Source organism: Diceros bicornis, chromosome 34 (assembly GCF_020826845.1).
Source record: "Diceros bicornis minor isolate mBicDic1 chromosome 34, mDicBic1.mat.cur, whole genome shotgun sequence".
NCBI lineage: Eukaryota > Metazoa > Chordata > Mammalia > Perissodactyla > Rhinocerotidae > Diceros > Diceros bicornis.
Genome location: NC_080773.1, coordinates 37,738,096 through 37,759,072, shown reverse-complemented (window position 1 = coordinate 37,759,072; position 20,977 = coordinate 37,738,096). Strand labels below are relative to the sequence as shown.

At 46.5% G+C, this 20,977-nt stretch overlaps 1 protein-coding gene across 3 annotated transcripts in view; it reads left to right on the top strand.

Moving 5' to 3' along the window:
• Window positions 1-4,776: 4,776 nt before the first annotated feature.
• ZNF606 (zinc finger protein 606) overlaps window positions 4,777-20,977 on the top strand; it is a 33,347-nt gene continuing 17,146 nt past the window's right edge. For 2 of the 3 annotated variants that reach the window (XM_058530623.1, XM_058530621.1), the window contains exons 1-6: window positions 4,777-4,863; window positions 5,868-5,976; window positions 7,043-7,099; window positions 7,619-7,707; window positions 16,759-16,885; window positions 17,139-17,234. In XM_058530623.1, the coding sequence (XP_058386606.1) occupies window positions 5,946-5,976; window positions 7,043-7,099; window positions 7,619-7,707; window positions 16,759-16,885; window positions 17,139-17,234 (400 nt within the window). In that variant the 5' untranslated portion in view covers window positions 4,777-4,863; window positions 5,868-5,945. Of the gene's footprint in view, window positions 4,864-5,289; window positions 5,977-7,042; window positions 7,100-7,618; window positions 7,708-16,758; window positions 16,886-17,138; window positions 17,235-20,977 lie in introns of those variants that run through there. The other variant, XM_058530622.1, reaches the window with a different exon arrangement.

Below are 20,977 nucleotides of genomic sequence, written 5' to 3'. Positions count from 1 at the left end.
TCAACATAGTACTGGAGGTTTTGGCCAGAGCAATTAGGCAAGAAAAAGGAATAAAAGGAATCCAAATAGGTAACGAAGAAGTGAAACTCTCACTATTTGCAGATGACATGATTGTATATATAGAAAACCCTAAAGAATCTGTTGGAAAACTGTTAGAAACAATCAACAACTACAGCAAAGTTGCAGGGTACAAAATCAATCTACAAAAATCAGTTGCATTTCTATATGCTAATAATGAACTAACAGAAAGAGAGCTCAAAAAGATAATACCATTTACAATTGCATCAAAAAGAATAAAATACCTAGGAATAAATCTTACCAAGGAGGTGAAGGACCTATACAATGAGAACTACAAGACATTATTGAGGGAAATCTACGATGACATAAAGAAATGGAAAGATATCCCATGCACGTGGGTTGGAAGAATAAACATAGTTAAAATGTCTATATTACCTAAAGCAATCTACAGATTCAATGCAATCCCAATCAGAATCCCAATGACATTCTTCACAGAAATAGAAAAAAGAATACTAAAATTTATATGGGGCAACAAAAGACCCCGAATAGCTAAAGAAATCCTAAAGAAAAAGAACAAAGCAGGAGGCATCACAATTCCTGACTTCAAAACATACTACAAAGCAATAGTAATCAAAACAGCATGGTACTGGTACAAAAACAGACACACAGATCAATGGAACAGAATTGAAAGCCCAGAAATAAAACCACACATATACGGACAGCTAATTTTCGACAAAGGTGCTAAGGACATGCAATGGAGAAAGGAAAGTCTCTTCAATAAATGGTGTTGGGAAAACTGGACAGCCACATGCAAAAGAATGAAAGTGGACCATGTGCTATCGCCATTCACAAAAATTAACTCAAAATGGATCAAAGACCTGAAGGTGAGACCTGAAACTATAAAACTCATAGAAGAAAATATAGGCAACACACTATTTGACATTGGGTTTAAAGGAATCTTTTCGGATGACATGCCTACCCAGACTAGGGAAACTAAAGAAAAAATAAACAAGTGGGACTTTATCAGACTAAAGAGCTTTTATAAGACAAATGAAACCAGAATCAAGATGAACAACCAACCAACCAGCTGGGAGAGAATATTTGCAAAACATACATCTGACAAGGGGTTGATCTCCATAATATATAAAGAACTCACACAATTGAACAACAAAAAAACAAACAACCCGATCAAAAAATGGGCAGAGGAAATGAACAGACACTTCTCCAAGGAAGATATACAGATGGCCAATAGGCACATGAAAAGATGTTCAACATCACTAATCATCAGGGAAATGCAAATCAAAACAACACTAAGATACCACCTCACGCCCGTTAGAATGGCTATAATCACCAAGACAAAAAACAACAAATGTTGGAGAGGATGTGGAGAAACAGGAACCCTCATACACAGCTGGTGGGAATGCAAATTGGTGCAGCCTCTATGGAAAACGGTATGGAGATTCCTCAAAGAATTAAAAATAGAGATGCCCTATGATCCAGCCATCCCACTACTGGGAATCTATCCAACGCACCTGAAATCAACAATCCAAAGAGGCTTATGCACCCCTATGTTCATTGCAGCATTATTCACCATAGCCAAGAAGTGGAAGCAACCTAAGTGTCCCTCGACTGACGATTGGATTAAGAAAATGTGGTATATGTATACAATGGAATACTACTCAGCCATAAAAAAAGACAAAATCGTCCCATTTGCAACAACATGGATGGGCCTGGAGCGTATTATGTTAAGTGAAATAAGCCAGAAAGAGAAAGACAAACACTGTATGATCTCACTCATATGTGGAATATAAACCAACACATGGACAGAGAAAACTGGACTGTGGTTACCCGGGAAGTGGGGGTGGGGGGTGGGCACAAGGGGTGAAGGGAGTCATATATGGGGTGATGGACAAAGAAAAATGTACAACCCAAAATTTCACAATGTTAGAAACCATTAAAATATCAATAAAAAAAAAAAAATGCAAGTTGCAGATAAAATCTTATGGTATCAATAGCATTTATATGAATGTAAAACATGCAAATGTTTTACAAATGTAAAAAGTAAAAATGTATGTACTTCAGAGCAAAACATGTTGCTCTGAAGTACATACATGTCATAAAGTTTCAGGAAACACATGGAGTGATCCACATCTCATTCAGGATAGTGGCTGCCTCTGGAGGAAGGAGGGTTTCTACTGCAGAGAACACAGGTTTCAACCACATGGGTAATGTTCTATTTTTTTCAGCTTAGGAGTGCGTTCACAGGGTTTCACTGAATTCCTTACAACTTTATTATGTTTTACATGTTTTTCTTAAAAGAAAAATGAGCAGACTGCTAACATTAAATTCCAGGGACATGAGGAATTGCAGGCTGAATGCTGAGCTACTGGCAGAGGCACCAGGAAGAGCTGTGGAAGGGGGAGCTTCTGCATGGCCACCAGCAGTGGAGAAGCATGTTGACTTCCATGCAAAGGACTCAGAATGCCATAGGGTGTTGAAGTTAATAACTCCTGGGCTCTCTGCTGGCGAAGAGGAGTTTAATCCTAGGATTTGAGAGCATACAGTAACTTCCAGTCTAGCTCACTTGTGCTGGTTTACTATTGGTGACCCTACAACCCAGCTCATAAAAGGCCTAACTTGTTCCAAGTAATGTGCCCTAGACTCCCCTTCCCTTTATCTTCCATTCTCATCACCTGGCATGAGGAAATGGAACCAGCTGGAGCCCTTCATGTGTCATGATGTGACAACTCTTTAGGCATCTCTCAGAGGAAGGGCATGTCCCAGGAGAACCTAGATTTTCCTACTGCTTCTGATCTCCTCCCACTCAGAAATCTCAGTGGCAGCTCAGACACAGCTCAGAGTCCCATAATAGGAGCACTCGAGATGGCCGCGCAGCCCAGCCTTTGCCACCTCATAGCACAAGAGAGGACAGAGTACCACCCAGCACACTGGGGTAACTGGAGTGGGAGAAGGCTTGGGTCAGTGGGAAGCAGTGTCTTCACACATTTGTAACCCATTCCCCACCTGACAAAGCCCTTGGTGAACAGCTCCGTTGAGTGGCCTCCTCTATACCCTGCCTTGTTCTGGGTACTACAGGCTGGACCGCAGCCCATGAGGCCTAACTTTGAACCTACTGCCTGTTGGCTCTACCTTTAAAATACTAACACGTCCACAATCTGACCGCTGATCATCACCATTCTGATCCAAGCTGCCATCATCTCCCACCTTGATTACTGCACTGGTTTTACGGGTCACTCTGCTCCTTCCTTCGCCCTCTTAGTCTGGTCTCCACAGAGGCCAGAGTGATGCCTTGATGCGACCACACCCGATCACTGCTCTGCTCAGAACCATGTCATGGCTCCCCATTTCCCTCAAAGCCAGAGCCATCACGATGCCCCTGCGGCTCTCTGCAATGCGGCCCCTCGCTGCCTCTCTGGCCTAGCTTGTTCCCCCGACTGAGCGCTGGAAACAAAGGTGGACAAACAAACGGGCAAGGCGAATAAGGAGCAAGGAGGAAGGGGCAGGGGACCAGGGAAGGTCTGGGCGAGGGTCACCCCCAACCCAAGTGGGAAGAAGCCTCCGAGAGGACCCCAACGCGGCGTCAATGGCTCTGCCGCGGGGGATTCCAGGGTCAGCTAGGGCGGGAGGCTGGGGGTCGGGGGTCAGAGCCCACGGCTCCTCTCTGTGCTGGGTGAGGAGGCTTTTCGTCCTCCCCATCCGTGCTCCTGAATGGCGGCTTTGAATAGCAGCTGCCGAGGCAGAGGTTTCGTTATCTTGTTACCCGCTCAGTAAATGTTGACTCAGGGGGGAAAAAAACCCGCCACAAAACAGGTCGACGGTGACTTATGCTCCCATAAGGCTTTGCCACCTGAAGAGATCTGGGAACAAGCCCCGATGTTCTAAGCAGTAGGGCTTCATATGAGAGGAGAGGAGAAGCTCAAAATTAGGTTCCTCATCTGAAAAAGGGTATCATGAACAGCCATTTCCTCACAATTTTGTAAATATTAAATGAAACGATCCCTAGAAGGCGCTCAGGCTTCATCAAGTCCCACTGCTCAGTGCAGCTGCCCTGAGCCGCCATTTTGCGGACGGGCAAACTGAGGCTCGCGGGGCCGCGACTTACCCAGGCCCACTCAAGTTGGGCAGCGGCGGCGGGAGACGGCAGTCTAAGCCCGGACAGTACTGCCCGCCTCGCCGCGGCCTCGCACACCAACGGCCCAGGCAGGTCCCTGGCACCGCAGAAGCGGGACTCGAGGCGGAGCAGCTGGACCCACCTGCCATGGTGGCGCTTCCGGCCCAACCGGAAGCGCGCCCCCTAGAACTACAACTCCCAGCAGCCCGCGCGGCACGCCTTGGTCGACACCGGGGGAGCGGTCGCCATTGTCCGCGGCCGAGGTGAGGCGGTCGCCTGGGTGGTGGGGATCCTGCAGGCCGAGGGCCCGGAGGGTCGAGAGAACGGGTGGGGAGAGGCGGCGAGGGCGATCGGACCGGCGCGGCGCCTGGGCGGGTCGAGCGCCTGCCTTTCCCGCGCCGGCTTCGCGCACCTGTTTCCCTCAGCCCTCCGACCCTCCCGCCTCCCGCCCGCGCTCGCGGCCGCTCTGAGCCGGCTGGGCGGCCCCGGTGAGCCCTGCACGTCGGACCTGGGGCCGGGTCGCGGCCGCCGGCCCAGCTCGTCTTTGTCCCTCAGGCCGCGCGCGGAGATCCCAGGCGCGCCGCCGGGCGGAACCTCGGAACGGAACAAAAGCCGAACGAACGCCCCCGGCGAGGCGACCCCGGTCGTGCTGAGCGGCCTGCAGAGAGCGTGGGGCCGGCCCGCGGGGTGGGAGGCCGGGAGCCGCGGACCAGGTAGGGCCGGCCGCTCTGAGCACCGCGTCCGCGTCGGGCTGCGGGGAAAGCTGGGGCGGGAGGCCGCCTGTGAGGCCGCTACTGGGAAGGACCACCTCTCCTTCCCCGGCGGCGGTTCTCGTCCGAGCCGGTCACATGAAGCGCTGAAGGGCGTCCGACGTGGGCTGGGAACGGCCCCGTGTTTCTTTAAAAACGTGCAGTGACGGGAGGACGTTGTCGAGTTGCGGACGTCATTGCAGAATACAGTTTGCCTACTTCGGGTTTGGGCGCAGATCCCGGTGCTCCTGGGGCCCAGTGGGCGTCCTGGTGTTTTGTGCGCACTCGCAGGAGTCCCCGAGCTCTGCCAGTTGGCGCTGGTACCCTCAGAGAGGTCGCGGGGCTTGCACAAAGACCTGGAACCGGGGTGGGGGGCTTCTGGGCTCCACACCAGGAGGACACAGACAGGGTTGGGGCTGGTAGGTCTTGCAGGTGGATTCTTTTTTTAAGATAAAATTTACAAGACATAAACTAATTATTTTAGTGCACAATTCAGTCGTTTTGTTGTATATTCAGAAGGTTGTGCGATCGTCACCAGTAATTCCAGAACGTTTTCATTGTTTCCCCAAACGAAACTCCTGCGGATATGAAACTTCTGCGCCTATTAAGCAGTCCGTCCCCGTTTCTCACTCCCCCCAGCTCTAGGCAACCACTTATGTGTGAAGGTTGCAGGTAGATTTTACGATAATTTTTGTCAAATGAACGAAGAGTTACCTCGACGTTGTGACTGTCTCTTGGGAACCTTTGACAGATTTCCACCCTTTCATCCTGGGTGGTGCTGTTTTCTTAGCTTATTCAAGTCACTGTTTCTTTCCAGGAGGTCTGTTGTGTTTTGACATGTAAACTTTGTTTCCTTATAACGCTCCCCGGGAGTCTCTTGTTGCGCCTGTGGATGGGTTCTCTTCTTTGTTCCCACTGGATCTTCTGTGAGAAAGGACCACTTTTGTCTTTTTCACTTCTCTCACTAGGTTGGTATTGCAGTTGCTCTCCCTATATCACCAAATCCAGTACTCCTAGGCAGGCGCCTGGTTGGTTAATCCTGCGGGATGGCGGCCATCAACCCGTGGGCCTCCTGGGGTGAGTCCAAATCCTGTTTCTTCTGGGCCTTCCCAGCAGTGACTTGCTGTAACCAGGAGTCAGAGCTGGGGAGGCACTGAGGGCTTTTGGGGATTGGAGGGGGTCTCTCTTGGTACAGAATTAGAACTAAGTGAGAAAAAAAACTTGGTTGTTGGTGAAAGGGAAAACTTGGCGTAAAAGACAATGTAATTTTTGTTTATTTTATGGTCATCTCCTGAGATGTCTCATTAGTTCTAAGAGATTTTCTGGTGATTTGTGGGATTTTTTAGAAGACTGTTATACATACAATGAAAATTTCTGTAGGACTCTAATATTTTTAATTTTATTGTTTTTCACTTATATAGCTCTGGTATGTAATTGAAGAGCCATGTGAAATAATAGTGTGATGTCAGTGGTGTGTTTTACCTTTAAGTGAAGTTGCATGTATCATCCATCACTAAAGACATCAAGAGAGTATCTTTCTACAATATTTTGTGAAAATTAGATAATGTTAAACATTTTATCAGGTACCTCTTCAGCCACTTAAGCGGTTTTGTTCTTTTTTTTTTTTTTTTTGTGAGGAAGATCAGCCCTGAGCTAATATCCATGCTAATCCTCCTCTTTTTGCTGAGGAAGACTGGCTCTGAGCTAACCTCTATTGCCAATCTTGCTCCTTTTTTGTCCCCAAAGCCCCAGTAGATAGTTGTATGTCATAGTTACACGTCCTTCTAGTTGCTGTATGTGGGACGTGGCCTCAGCATGGCTGGAGAAGTGGTGCGTCGGTGCGCGCCCGGGATCCGAACCTGGGCCGCCAGTAGCGGAGCGCGCACACTTAACCGCTAAACCACGGAGCCAGCCCTAAGCGGTTCTGTTCTTAATTGTTCTGTGGCTATATCATACTGTTAAATTTCCTGACAGCGACCCACCTGTGCATTTCTGGTATTAACCTAGCTTGTTATATTGGGATTTTTCACATGCCCTGGGCTCTGTTTCTGCCCAGTAGTGGGACAGAGCTCCTTTCCTTTAGTTGCTAGGATTGGTGTCACAGTGCCTCCTTTCCTTGTCCTAACCTGATCTTCTGGTGCAGGTGTCCTTACAGACGAGTCCTGGGGGATGGCAGGTGTTGACCCGTGGGCCTCCTGGGGTGAGTCAAGAGCCTATGTCCCCACCGGCCACGTTGGCTGCCATGTCATGGCCTCTCCCAGCAGTGATCTGCCATGGCCAGGGATCGGGGAGCCAGGTGCGTTTTTAGGGCAGGGGGGGTTCTGGTCCAGATCTGTCTCTGTGCAGAGCTGGATCAAGGAGGGATCAGAACACTCCGCTGGGGGATAAAGCGGTGGTGATATCTCCAGAACAGAGTGCACGAGAATGAATGTGTGGCGACTTAAGGCTCAGGCCCAGAAAGGCTTTGAACAGACACTGCTTCTCAGAGATGGTGCCTCAGAGCAAAGGAGGGACAGTGCAGGGTTTGTGTGTTTAGGCACATTCCTTATCTTCTCTGAGCTTCATTTTCTTCATTAATAAAATATGGAGGTGGATCTCTTCTCTTGACCAAGGGGGAGGGCCAGGATCTGGCTCTCCCTGAACCTCCCAGAGGAAGGACTCATATGGGCAGACTTATAGCAGGGAAAGCTACGTCCGTGACTTCACTTTCCTCCCCCAGCTCTGTGCCCTCAGGACTCTGTCTGGCGCGTGGAGGAGACTCCCGAGGAGGGGAGGAGGGCCACTGGGCTCCTGACAGCCCAGGTCCAGGTGAGATGTGGCTTCTTCTTTTTCCTGAACGGCTGCCCTGTTCCCTGAGGTCTCCAGGTTGCCCCCGGCCATCCCAGTCCATGTGGTTTCTCAGTTTATAACACCGAGAGTTTGGGTAGAGAAGGAATCAACCAGAAGTTTATCGCTTCCTGAGTGCAGACAGGGAGAGGTGAATTTTCCATAACTCAGAGCCTCACTGTCAACTAGCCTGTTCCCGGTCCTGAGCCCCAGCCATGCTGTAGGTTGTCTTGGTGCATGAGGGACAACCCCCTTGGCTGGAGCCCCCTCCTCTTTCCTCCTCCCACCTTCCCTCACGTATTCAGTGCCTGATTCAGCTTCATGCTGTCTTGTGAGCTCTGTGCTTGCCGGGAGGGGAACAAGAACAAATTCGAGCCCTTGCCTTGAGGAGCTCCCAGGGTGGTTCTCTCAGCTGCTGAGGCCTCATGGCCTGCCAGGTGCTGCACATGTGGTTCGGGCCACAAAGAAGCTTGAGACGCTTAGGGAGGCCCCAAGCGCTGAAGGAGCTGAGACCAACTGATACTGTGGGAGGTGGGACAGTCTGCATAGAGGTCACGGGGCACAGAGCAGCTGCGGTCGTTTCGCTGTGGAGAGGGAGGCTGCCGGGGAGACACGACGCACCTGAGTCAAGAGGTGAAGGAGACACATCAGCTGAAGGGGCACAGCCTGGTGAGCAGGGTCTGGCCTCCTGTAATACCACGGGTGGTGGTGGGTGTGCACTGTATGACCAGGGTCTCTGTGAAGACTGACCTCAGTTAGAGTTTAGGCTAGAGAGGCCAGGATGAACTGAGCCAGGCCCTGAATGTCTACTGCAGAGCCGGGGCTCCATCCTGGTGATAATAAGGAGCCTGAAAAGTGTTGGGAGCAGGAGGTGCCAGGTCTGCAGTGTGGCTGGAAGGATGCCCCTGGCGGGGGTGTGGGGAGAAAGGGGACTGTGGGAAGCAGGCTGGCGTTTCACGCTTCTGTCTGACGAGGGCCTGGGAGCAAGATCTGTGAAGTACCAGGGAGTCGAAGCAGGAGGATTTTGTGACTATAGGGGCACAAGGGTGGCTCCTGAGAGAAAAGGATAGCAGAGTTGATGATACTGGAGAGGTGTCATCTCCACCCCCACCCCCTTCAGCCTACTCACTGGAGGCAGCCACTTCAGAAAAAAATTGGGGGGCCAGCCCACTGGCGTAGCGGTTAAGTTTGTGCGCTCTGCCTCACCCGGGATTCGCAGGTTTGGATCCCAGGCACAGACCCACATCCTGCTCGTCAGGCCATGCTGTGGCAGTGTCCCATATAAAGTAGAGAAAGATGGGCACAGATGTTAGCCCAGGGGCAGTCTTCCTCACCGAAAAAAAAAATTGTTTTGTAATAGCTTTATTAAAATATTATTCATATACCATAAAGCTCAAACTTTTAAGATGTACAGTTTAGTGGTTTTTAGTATGTTCACAGACTTGGGCAACCATCACTAGTATCTAATTCTAGAACATTTTCATCACCCCCAAAATAAACTATATTCATGAGTGGTCATTCTCCATTCCCCCATCCCCAGCTTCTGGCAACCATTAATCTACTTTATCTATATATTTGCCTATTCTGGATATTTCATATAAAGGGAATCCTACAGTATATGGCCTTTCGTGTTTGGCTTCTGTCACTTAGCTTGTTTTCAAGGGCCATCTATATTGTAGTATGTATCAATATTTTATTTCTTTTCATGACTCAGAGGCAGCCATTTTTAACTTACTGTTTTCAGTTTCTTAGGGTTATCTCCATATTTCTAAATGGGAGATTTTCCCTAATTCATCAAATTTACATTTACTTAATTAACTCTCTGCTATGAAAGATAAAGAAAAATAGTTTCGTTACTATATTTAGGTCTTTCATTTATAAGTTAAAATAATAAATCAAGCAAATGTGAGATACTGTGATATAAAAATATTAATAATGTCTCTACTTAACTTTATGTCTACCCCCAAATTTAAAAAAAATTAATGAAACCTCCCAGTTTCAAAGCTGACTGGTGAAGTGCATCGTAAGTATGCAGTCCCCACATGGCAGCGTCCCCGCATGGCAGTGCTGCTGTCCCGGGGAGGCAGAGGGCCTGCACTGGATGATGCAGGGTGGTGGTTGTCTGGCATCAGAACTTGGGCGACTGTGATGTTCGCTGCTGTTACAACGTGCAGTCATTTTTAGATCCTGTAACAGAGTCAGCAGTGAAGCTAGGCTAGGCTGAAAGATGGGCCCTCAATCAGTCGCTTGGGAACAGAAGTTAGTTGTAATAAAACGCTGTGAAGAAGCGCTAATAACCACAGTTCTGCACTTTGCTGTGAATTTATGTGAGGGTCTCTGAGAATTATTAGAGTTAACGCTGAGAAAATAAAACGGAGAATTAAAATAACAACACCTTCCCATGTCTGAAGAGTTGTGATTTCTGAGAACATGCCCCTGGCCCCGTCCCCATACTTTGGATTTTTCCCTGTGGGAAACACAAGATTGAATCATGTGAGTTTTGTATTAAGCAGGGTCTTCAGGAACACAGATGAGAGCCCAGTATCTGTCTAAATTAAGGATTTTTTGAAATAAAGCATTCACCTGGTGAAAACATGAAGTGCTGTCATCCCTTGTTATCTGACTAGTCCGTGCTGGGAAACATGTTGGATAGTGAAGTTTCAGCCAGCGGGAGCCCAGATCCTATTATTTTGAGGAATAGGGAAAATAAAAATAATGTCCCAGCCTGTCTAAAAACCCCTGCCAGCCTCCCCAAATATGGAAATTCTCAAACCCCTTTGTAACAATCCATCACCGATTTCTGTGTGATAAACATATTGTGCACGTAAAACACTAATAATCTAATACTCTCCACCCATCCTTGGTTGTCTCCAGGATGTGCACAGTCTAGTTACATTTTCCTTCTTTGCAAAGAGATTGCACTAAAATATTAATAATGAAATTCTGAAGATGCCAAACAGGCCGTCTGAGTTTCCCCAGGTTCCATGAATAGGCCGACTGTCAGAGAATTCAGGTAATGCATGAGCAGTTGGATGAGATCCTGTCAGGCAAACAGCTGAGCCGCAGCTCAATATCCTCTACGTCTTCCCTCAAACCCTCCCATGACTTAAACGTGTGGCTGATGTGTTAGCAGATTCCATAAAGTGCCTTAGAATGCCTAGATAAATGCTTATACATGTGTACAAAGTGATATATACAAGAATGTTTACAAGAAGTGGGGTGAAACATCTTTGCAAGTCCTAGCAGATGATGTTTGCGAAGGGCAGGTTCAGGTAAGGCTTACCTGTGGAACGGAAGGGCTCACTGCTCCCTGGGAGTGAGGTACTTCTCTGTCCTGCCCGCTCACCCAGAGGCATCAGGTAACATTGAAACCTGCGTTTCCCTTCCTAGCCCAGAAGGGTCCCTCTTGTCTCCATAGCTGGTGAGACTGGGTGCCTGTCTTCTGCCATGTTTTTCTTCTGTTTCGTCTCCAGCCTTGGTTTTGCATTTTCTTTTGTATCCCTGAGGCCTCCATGAGTTGTGGACCCTGATGGGGGCATTTTTAGCTGGAGGTCTTTTTTCTTCCTGTTTGGCAGTCCATGGGCCATTCTAGATTGATAAAGTCTCCTTCAGTTCTGGAAATATTTTTTATTTATTTAAAATTTTATTTTGACAAATTCTATAATTAGAGAAAAGTATAAAAATCAAGCAAGCACGGTCCCCACCACTCTGAATTAACAGTTGTTAATGTTTTGTCATATTTGTTTTCCTTTTTATATATAATCCTCAATCATGTTCTCTTCCCACCCTTGCTTAGAACAACCACTCAGGGTGTGTACACAGCTAATCCATTTTCATACTCATAAACTACATAGACATACCATAGGTAATAATATAGTTCTATATATTTTTAACAATGCCTTTTCTACTTGTAGCTTTTCTACACTCAAGGTCAACTTTGTGGTCCATCCACGTGGTAGATACAGGTCAAGTTCATTCCCATTGCCCCATCAGAGAAGTGCACTCTACTCATGCCTTCTGTGGATAGGCTTGTCAGGCCGTCCTCCCGCCCACCATATTTGCAGTTCCAACCAAAGCTGTGTGGACGGTCTTGTGGTTTCACTTTCTGCACACACAGAAGTGTTTATCTAGGCTTACACCTAGAAGGGGAATTTTGCTGAATTTTAGGGTGTTTGTGTTTTCAATATGATTAGCACTGCCGTGTAGCTCTGAAGGGCCAAAGACACTTGTCACTCACTGCTCTGGGAGAAAGTGCCCATTTCCTGCATCTTTGCTGCCACTTGACCAATTTTTGCTTACCTCAAGACCAAAAAGGTATAGTGTATTTTAATTTGCATTTCCTTGATTGCTAGTGAGGTTGAAGATCTTTTCATGTCATTATTGGCCATTTGTATTTCCTTCTCTTTTGATCTCTCCCATACGTAAATCTCTGTAGAGTCTGGCTTACTGATGTGTAGGCGTTTTACACGCATTCTGGATCCTGATTCTTTGCCATATATGAATTATCTTCTCCCAGTCTGTAGTTTGTCTTAACTCTGTGGTGTCTTTTATCAGTCAATTTTTTGGTATATATTTGTCAAACATATCTATCTTTGTTTATCGCTAGGGTTTTTGTGTCTTTTTTTAAGAAGTCCTGTATTTAAAATAAAAGTTCCGTCCTGTCCTTTTCCTTTATATTCTCTTTTTGAGGTCTTCTGTTAGATGATGGATGTCCTGTTGGACTGCTGTGGGTCTAATCTCTTCTTCATATTCCATGTCCTTTTCTTGGTGGGGAGTGGGGAGTCCAGCCATCATATTCTCACCACCAGAGAACTCTTTCTGGGCCCTTCTCTTACGTGCTAGGCCTCCTGAAGCAATTGCTGTGTCTTCTATCTCTCCTTCATAGTTTATGAATTCTTTCCCATTCTCTCGGAGAGCTTCTCTTGTATCATCCTGTCCTCTTTTATACTGAAATCTCTCCAATCTGAGAATTGGAATTACAGCTCATTGAAAGTTAGATGCAGCTGCTGCCTGGATTCCGTGTCCTCTTAGCCACCAAGTTCAGTCTCCACCTGAGCAGCAGGTGTTCCTCAAGTATCCAGGGTCCTCTGGTCTGTCTGTATTTATCAGGAGAGCTGTGAAGCTGTGTTTGCAAGTCCTGCTTTGCTGCGCCTGAGCAGGTCTGGTGGTCTAGTTCCTGATTGGCCTGCCTCTTTCCCTGTCTCTGTCTCTCTCTCCTGACAAGTCTCTAAGCTCCATGGGCCTGGGTGGGCCAGGGTCACCAAGTCGGTTCTGCTTCCGGTTTCCTGGGTATGCCGCTGGCTGTCGGACCACGGCCTCCCTTCCCCTCTCCCTGTGTTGGGCTGAAGAGGTCTCAACTCCATGTTGCCGCTCACCTGGGCAGCCTGAGAAGCCACACTCGAGTCTGAGAAGGGTCCAGGGAGCTTTGCCTGGGTGTAAGTGCAGGGCTACTGGTAGTACTGCCCACAGGTGGAGTGGCTGGTGGGGAGATAGGCAACTGGCAAAGCTGTCCCAAGTACAGACCTTCACCTCATCTGTTTTCCCCCTGACTCGCACACCTGTGTTCACTGTATTAAGCTCAGAGCCCAGAGCCTCTCCGGGAGTCCTGCTTCCACTGCAGCCTCTTCTGGTTTGGGGCTGGGATCTCCTCTGCTTTGTGTCCTTGCTCAGCCACGCTTTCATCTGCTCCCCATCTTGCAGGAATGTGTGGAACCCAGTTTGCCAACGGCTTCTTCACTGGCTGGGATATTTCTTTTACTTTTTTTAAAAAAGAAACAAACTTTTTTTTTTTCTTTAATTTAGGAGATTTTTAAACCCATAGGTAGAACGTCAATCCTGTTGCTGCTGTAACAGATTACCACAAACTTAATGGCTTAGAACAACATGAATTTATTCTCTTGTCCCAGAGCTCAGAAGTCTAAAATGGGTCTACAGGGCTGTTCCTTTTGGAGGCTCCAGGGGAGAATCTGCTTTCTTACTTTTATCAGCTTCTAGAGGCACCTGCCTTTCTAGGCTCAAGGCCCCCTCCTGCATCTTCAGAGTGCATCACTCTGACTGTTTCCATTGTCACATCTCCTTCTCTGACTCTGGCCCTCCTGACTCCATCTTTCACTTATAAAGACCCTTGTGATTACACTGAGCCCACCTGGATAATCCAAGATAACCGCATCTCAACATCCTTAATCACATCACTGCAAAGTCCCTTTGGTCATATTAAGGTAACGTTACAGGTTCTGGGGATTAGGATGTGGACATCTTTTGAGGGGCCCGTTATTCAGCCGACCACAGACACCCATGTTCACCAGCTTTAGCAGCTGTCAGCTTTCAGTCTTTCTTTTCATCTATTCCAATACACAACCTTTTTTTTGGAAAACGAGTATTTAAAGCAAATCTCAGATATTATATTGTTTCACCTGTAAACACTTCTGTGTGTATATTTAAGAGATGCATACCTTTTGGAAGATAATGATGGTAACTTTTGCACACCCAACAAAATTAACAAAAATCCCTTAGCTTTACCTAATACGCAGTCCACGTTCACGTTTCCCCACTTGTCACCAAAATGTCTTTTATGGTTGGTTTTTTCAATCAGGATCCAAACAGGGACCAGACATTGCATGTGTTTCATGTGCTGAAGAAACTAGGTCACCTGTCTTGGTTTGCCTCATTTTGCCTTTGGGATGTCATTGGATGAGTTCCTCATCCCTCCATCTCCTGTAAGGTGCTAGTTGGGCTAGAGACTGGAGTAGATTCAGGCTCCTTTTTGGCAAGAATACTTCATAGGTGGTGCTGGGTCCTCCCTCCTTTGTTGCAGCAGTGGGCACAGGCTGTCTGGTTGTCCCATTTTCAGATGATACGATGGATTAGTGGGTGCAGGTATTGTCAGCCGACCCTCTATCATGAATTCCCTGTCTGCCTTCCACCTGTGGTTAGCAGTCATTGGTGATCGCTGCTGGTGTCCCCTAATTTGTTAGAGTTGCAGAATCATTCTCTCATGATTTCATTCCTCCTGTGACTGTAAGATGTGGTTCTTCTAGTCCTTTTTAAAAGTGTGTATCGGGATTCCATTGGGGTCTTAGGATGAGTGGGAGGTGAGCTTGTGGCTCTGTCCATCAGCTTGACAGCTGCCAGGGTGTGGGTTTTTGGACCTTGTTGAGTTTGAGGGAACTTTGAAGCCATCTGAGTAGATGCTACCCTCCGGGGAGATTAGGTAGCATGAGATGAGCGCAGGTCCAGGAGCATCCCGGGCAGTAAGCACAGCCCCCCAGCCGGGCCCCCGGGTGTGATCGCTCTGTGAAAGTGCTTTGAGCTTATAATTTGTGCACTTTCCGTCTGAATGTTACGTTTAAATTAAAAAGTTTACCCCAGGGCCAGCCCCGTGGCTTAGCGGTTAAGTGCGCGAGCTCCGCTGCTGGCGGCCTGGGTTCGGATCCCGGGTGCGCACCGACGCACCGCTTCTCCGGCCATGCTGAGGCCGCGTCCCACATACAGCAACTAGAAGGATGTGCAGCTATGACATACAACTATCTACTGGGGTTTTGGGGGGAAAATAAATAAATAAATAAAATTAAAAAAAAAAAGATATTAAATAAATAAATAAATAAATAAATAAATAAATAAAAAAGTTTACCCCAAAACGTAGAAGCAGCAGCCATTGAGGGAGCTGAGGCCTGGGTAGGTCTATAACGAAAATCAAGAAATTGGCATCAAATCCAAGGTTGGGGAGGGTTTCACCAAGGCAGCTTGTGATCAGCAGTTTTAAGTGCTTTTCAGAGTAAGAGAATCAGTTCTGATTCCCAGTTCCAGAGCAGATGGAGGGGGAGCAGTTCAGACCCACAGAGTAAAAGTCAATACATTGAAGACCCAGCAGCGAGGGCTGGCCCTGATCAGAGTTGACAAGCTCAGTTTATAAGCCATGACTAGCAGGGACAGAAAGGATGGCGGTGGGAAAGGCCGCATGCGGGTAGAAGAGAAGTGATGTAGCAGGCTGTGAAGGGGGGGGTCGAGGTTCACAGGACTCTGGGAGTGGAAACACACTGCATTACATCCACCTCTGCTCAGCAGGTGTGTGTCTTGGGTGGATTCTGTGCTGACATGGAGGTAGACCAGAAAGCAGGTTGCCAGTTGGAGGGGAGCACCATAGTGCACAGACAGGCCAAGAGGGGGACCTAGGTGCGAGCAGGGGCTGTGGGGTTTGTAGCACATCACCAGTGACACACAGCTCACTGCCTTCCACCACCACGAGGGAAGGCATGCCCCCTCCCCACCCTGGAAATGCCCAGACACCTGAGGCTCACGTTGATGGCTTAAAAGGACTGTAAGGGATACAGTCATTGCAAAAATCAGACTTAGGTTATAATCCATCTTCCCCTCTAGTTGTCTAGTGAGTATTCCTGGTTGTATTTTTCCTAAAAACATAGTTTGGACTTTCTAAAACTCATATGCTTTTGATGGCAACTGTAACTGATTCTCCTTGGCCCGGGGTGCTTTGCTCAATCCTGTCTCACCCTTAGCTCCAGTCCTTAGGACAAAGATGATCTGGGAATGGAAACTTCCCTGCTGTGGCCAGGAAGACAGCCTGTGAATGTTTACATCACCCTTCTAGGTCCCAGATCCACGTGCTGAGCAAAGATTCCAACCCCCAGGTCTCTATTCTGTGACCATTGCTTGTCATCTGTGTCCACCCTGGTCCTAGCCCTTATTAAATGTCTGCATCTCCATAGAAGAGGGCATTGCCCTGGTGGGAATCCTGTCCACACTAGCCATTGTTACTAGAGTTGGGCAGAAGTCTCAGAGAGACCTGCTCATCTTTGTTGTGGTTACTGTGGGCCCAGGTATCTAATTCCCTAAGAGTATATCCCAAATGCAGGGCCCTGGGTGGCTCCCAGTGAGACTTGACCTACATCAGTCAGAATATTGAACGTACCCAATTCCTCTACATTCCATCTCCTAGGGCTGTCAGCCTCACTCCATCCCCAGAAAACATTGCAGGTGGTGGCCCCAGGCTGAGGAGGAACATGTGTGCTCTTTTAGGAACCAGTGACCTTCAAGGATGTGGCTGTGGACTTCACCCAAGAGGAGTGGGGGCAGCTGGACCTGGTTCAGAGGACCCTGTACCGGGACGTGATGCTGGAGACCTATGGGCACCTGCTCTCTGTGGGTAAGGCGGGTGCTGCCCCAGTAAATTAAGCTATTCCCATTACAGTACCATCTGCTACTCTGTTAAAGCTCATGGGGGCCTCAGAAGGTCTGAGATGATCTTGAGCCCTGAGGTTCAAGGACAAAATTCCTAATGCTTATAAAGCATGAAGTGGGAGGGACTGTGCTTATACTGCCTAAGGGAGAAGTCAGAGAGGATCAGGCAAGGGAAGCTCATGTGGCTCCACAAGCCCATATTTTTCCTCCACACATAGGGAATCAGATCGCCAAGCCTGAGGTCATCTCCCTGTTGGAGCAAGGAGAAGAGCCATGGTCGGTGGAGCAAGCATATCCTCAAAGCACTTGTCCAGGTGAGAGCAGGCCACAGTTGAGAGTGAGGAACTTTCCTCCTAGCCCTCCTTGTTTGAGAAATGGGCTGAGGCCAAAGGGAGTTACCATCCTCAGAGACCTTCACAGTTCCTCTGAGAGCTTTATCCCTTGTGTGACGTTTTTGCTGCTGTTGATTCAGAGCATAGATGCCCACCCTATTAACAAGGTAACAGTTTTTGTATGCTGTACTTTCCCTCTTCACTATCCATTCTCAGTGATGCTGCTCATATTCTCTGCTGTCCCCTTCTCTAAGATGACTTCCCATTCACTTACCTGCTTTTTAGTTTTTTCTTATTTCTTTTTTTGCCAAACTTGTAGCCTGTAGCCACAGACTCTTCTTTAAAAAAAAGTTTTTTTATATAGGTAATGTAGTCACATATTCAAAAAACTCAAAGCTACATAAAATGTGTAAGCTGAAAAATCTTGTTTATACTCCCTGCCATTACCCACATTATTCTTAACCACCACCCCCTCCACACACACGTAGGGTACACGCATACACACACAGCACACACAGATAATCACTTTTCCTTTACTATGAATTTTTTAGATATTTTCTTAATGGTTGCCCTAGGGATTATAATTAACATCTAATTTATAACAATCTAGTTTGGATAAATACCAATTTAATTTTGATAGTATATAAAAACTTTGCTTCTGTATAGCTCTGTCCTCCTCCTTTTATGCTGTTATTGTCACAAATTACATCTATACCTTGTGTGTCCCTCAACATAGATTTATAATTATTGCTTTATGTAGTTGTCTTTTAAATCAGATAGAAAAAGAGTTACAAACAAAAAAATGTGTTTCTACAGTCTTGTTATATTTATCTATGTAGTTACCTTTATTGGTGTTCTGTATGTTGAGTTACTGTCCAGTGTCCTTTCATTTCAACCTAAAGGACTCCTTGTAGCATTTCTTGTGAGGCAGTTTTGCTAGCAGCAAACTCTTTCAGGTTTTGTTTATCTGGGAATGTCTTGATTTCTCCCTCATTTTTGAAGGATAGTTTTGCCAGATATAGAATTTGTGATTGATGGTTTTTTTCTTGGCCCTACGGTTTCTGATGAGAGATAAGCTATTAGTCTTATTGACAGTCCCTTGTATGTGATGAGTTGCTTCTGCCTTACTGCTTTCGGGATTCTCTCTTTGGCTTTGGCTTTTTACAGCTTAATTATGGTGTGTATGCATGTGGCCCTCTAGATTCCCAGGAATATGTCAGAACTTTTCAAACCCCCATGAACATTTCACTCTTCAGCTTTTCCTTTCGTTTTTTTAGTTTGTGTATTGTTTGCCCCAACTGTTTTCCATCTTCTCAGACAGTGGCAAATTTAAATCATTGCCTGTAAGTGTTTGACAGATCCCTGCTCCCTTTAGGCTTCTAGTGCTGTGTGAGTGCCCAACAGGCCTTTTGAGTGGGGTCTTCCAGGGAACCACTAAATACGTCCAATAATGACTGTTCTTTGGGAATGAGGCTTTGAAAAAACTCCAGCTTTGTCAGCTCCCCCAGCACCAGAAATATGGGTTGTTATTTTCCAAGGCTATTGCTGAGTTCAGGAGCCAGAGATGGGACTAGGGTAAGTTAAAATGCCACAGAGCTCACTGTTGTTATTTAAATTCAGCTGTTTTTCTTGAATAAACTCTCCCTGGGTTGCTGCAAGGCTTTGATTAATTTATAGGATTCTGGAAAAATAGATTCTGACAGTTTTGCCATTTTTTTGGTTTTATGGAGCAGTGAACTTTATTTTGCCATTTTCACTGACATCCTGCTCCAGGTGATCACTTTTAGTAATTTCTATTGTGTGTTTCCAGAGTTTTTATGCAACTACAAGGATATAGGAATATGTAGTTACTTTTCACCTTTCCAAAAGTAGACTAGGATACACACTGTTCTGTATCTTGCTGGTTTTAATTTAACAATGTGCCATGGGCTCTTCTGGAGTCCTGAAGGTGGACATCTTCCCATCCACTCTAATGAAGTGGGCTTTTGTGGAGTCTAACCAGTTGCCCCCTTTTTAGATCTGAAACCTTCCTCCAGGGTCTCATGAATTCCTGTAACTTTAACTTTCCCACCTTGGTGCTGACTATTCCAAGTCACCATCCTGAGCCCTGTGATTCCACCACCTCCATCCTTACACTTCCTGCAAATCATCTCAGCTGTCTCCTTGTTCTTGATAGAACCAAGAATCTCGTCTCTTCCTTCTAGATTATGTTTCCTCATCTTCCTGATGTATATCTCTGGTACCAGGCTTCCATGAGTACCAAGCTGGAAATTGAGAAGTTATCTTGACTTCCTGCTCTTTCCTCTCCAAGAAGTAATCTCTCTTCTAACTCTTGAGATTTTCTTCCTTTGAAATGTCAGCTATGTCATTCAGCTTTTACCAGCATCACCCTCAGGCCCCTTGCTCATAAAATTCCAGCTCAAATTGATGAGTAAATTCGTACTTGTTATTAGCTACCTCAGGTATTACTTCTAGATTTATCTCCCTGAAATGTTCCATTATGAGGTCTCTGTCAATAAACCTACAGTGATTAGAGTTGCCTTTTAAATAACTCTGACCAGATTTCAAGACCTTCCAATTTTTTCTATTATTTTTCTCATTTTCTGACTAGTTCCTGCAGTTTACTCAGCTGGCATCCTTAATGTCCTCCTTACATGTCAGTCACATCATGCATGCCATTGCTCATGCATACTAGCAGTCTGTCTGTATTCGAGCCATGCTTGAAGGCTGAGTTCATGGCGTTTCTCCTGTGTGAAACCTCCCTTGATTGCTTCTGTTGGTGCTGATCTCTTCCAACCTCCCACCCACTTAGCATCTACAGCCCCAGTGATATATTGTGTGTGTTGTTCATAACTATTTGGTATGTCCTCTCATTAGATAGATTCTAACTTTCAGGTGGAAGAGACTGTACTTTCTTGTCTCTGGTGCTGGACACTCAGGCCACAAGTACTGAGTGAGTATAAACTTGGACAAGAATTGTTCATTTGGTCAGTGCGTTGGTCAGCTACCATTTTTTAAAGTTTCTATTGGAAGGATTCAAAAGCTATATGAAGATCATTCCCTAACTTCTAGGAGCTAAGCTTGAAATTGGTAATAAATGCCAGTTCTTGAGCTGAGTAGAGCCTCTGTTGTAATGGACTTGGGTAGTAAAAGGGAAAAATGGTATATAGTGAAGAGAGAAGAAAAACCTGGAGAAAGAGGACAAGGGTCTAGGTCTTGTTGGGTCCTGAGGCTTTAGACCCTGTGGTAGGCTGAATAATGACCCCTACTGCCATCAAATGTCCACATCCTAATCCCTGGAACTTGTACCGCTTTTGCCATATGGTACCTTATATGGAAAAAGAGCCTTTTAGATGTGAATAAATTAAGGATCCGAGATGGGGAGATTATTTTGGATTATCTGGGTGGGCCCATTATAATCACAAGGTCCTTATAAGAGTGAGGCAGGAGTGTCAGAGACATGGAGAGGAGATGTGATTGACAGAAGCAGAGGTTGGAATGATATGCTTTGAAGAGAGAGGACGGAGCTACAAGCCAAAGGATGCAGGCAGCTTCTAGAAGCAGGGAAAGGCAAGGATATGGACTCTTCCCCTAGAGGTTCCAGAGGGAAGGTACCTTGATTTTAGCTCAGTGGAAACTATTTGGACTTCTGACTTCCAGAATTGTAAGATAATAAATTTCTGTTATTTTAAGCTGCTGCGTGTGTTGTTATTTGTTACAGCAGT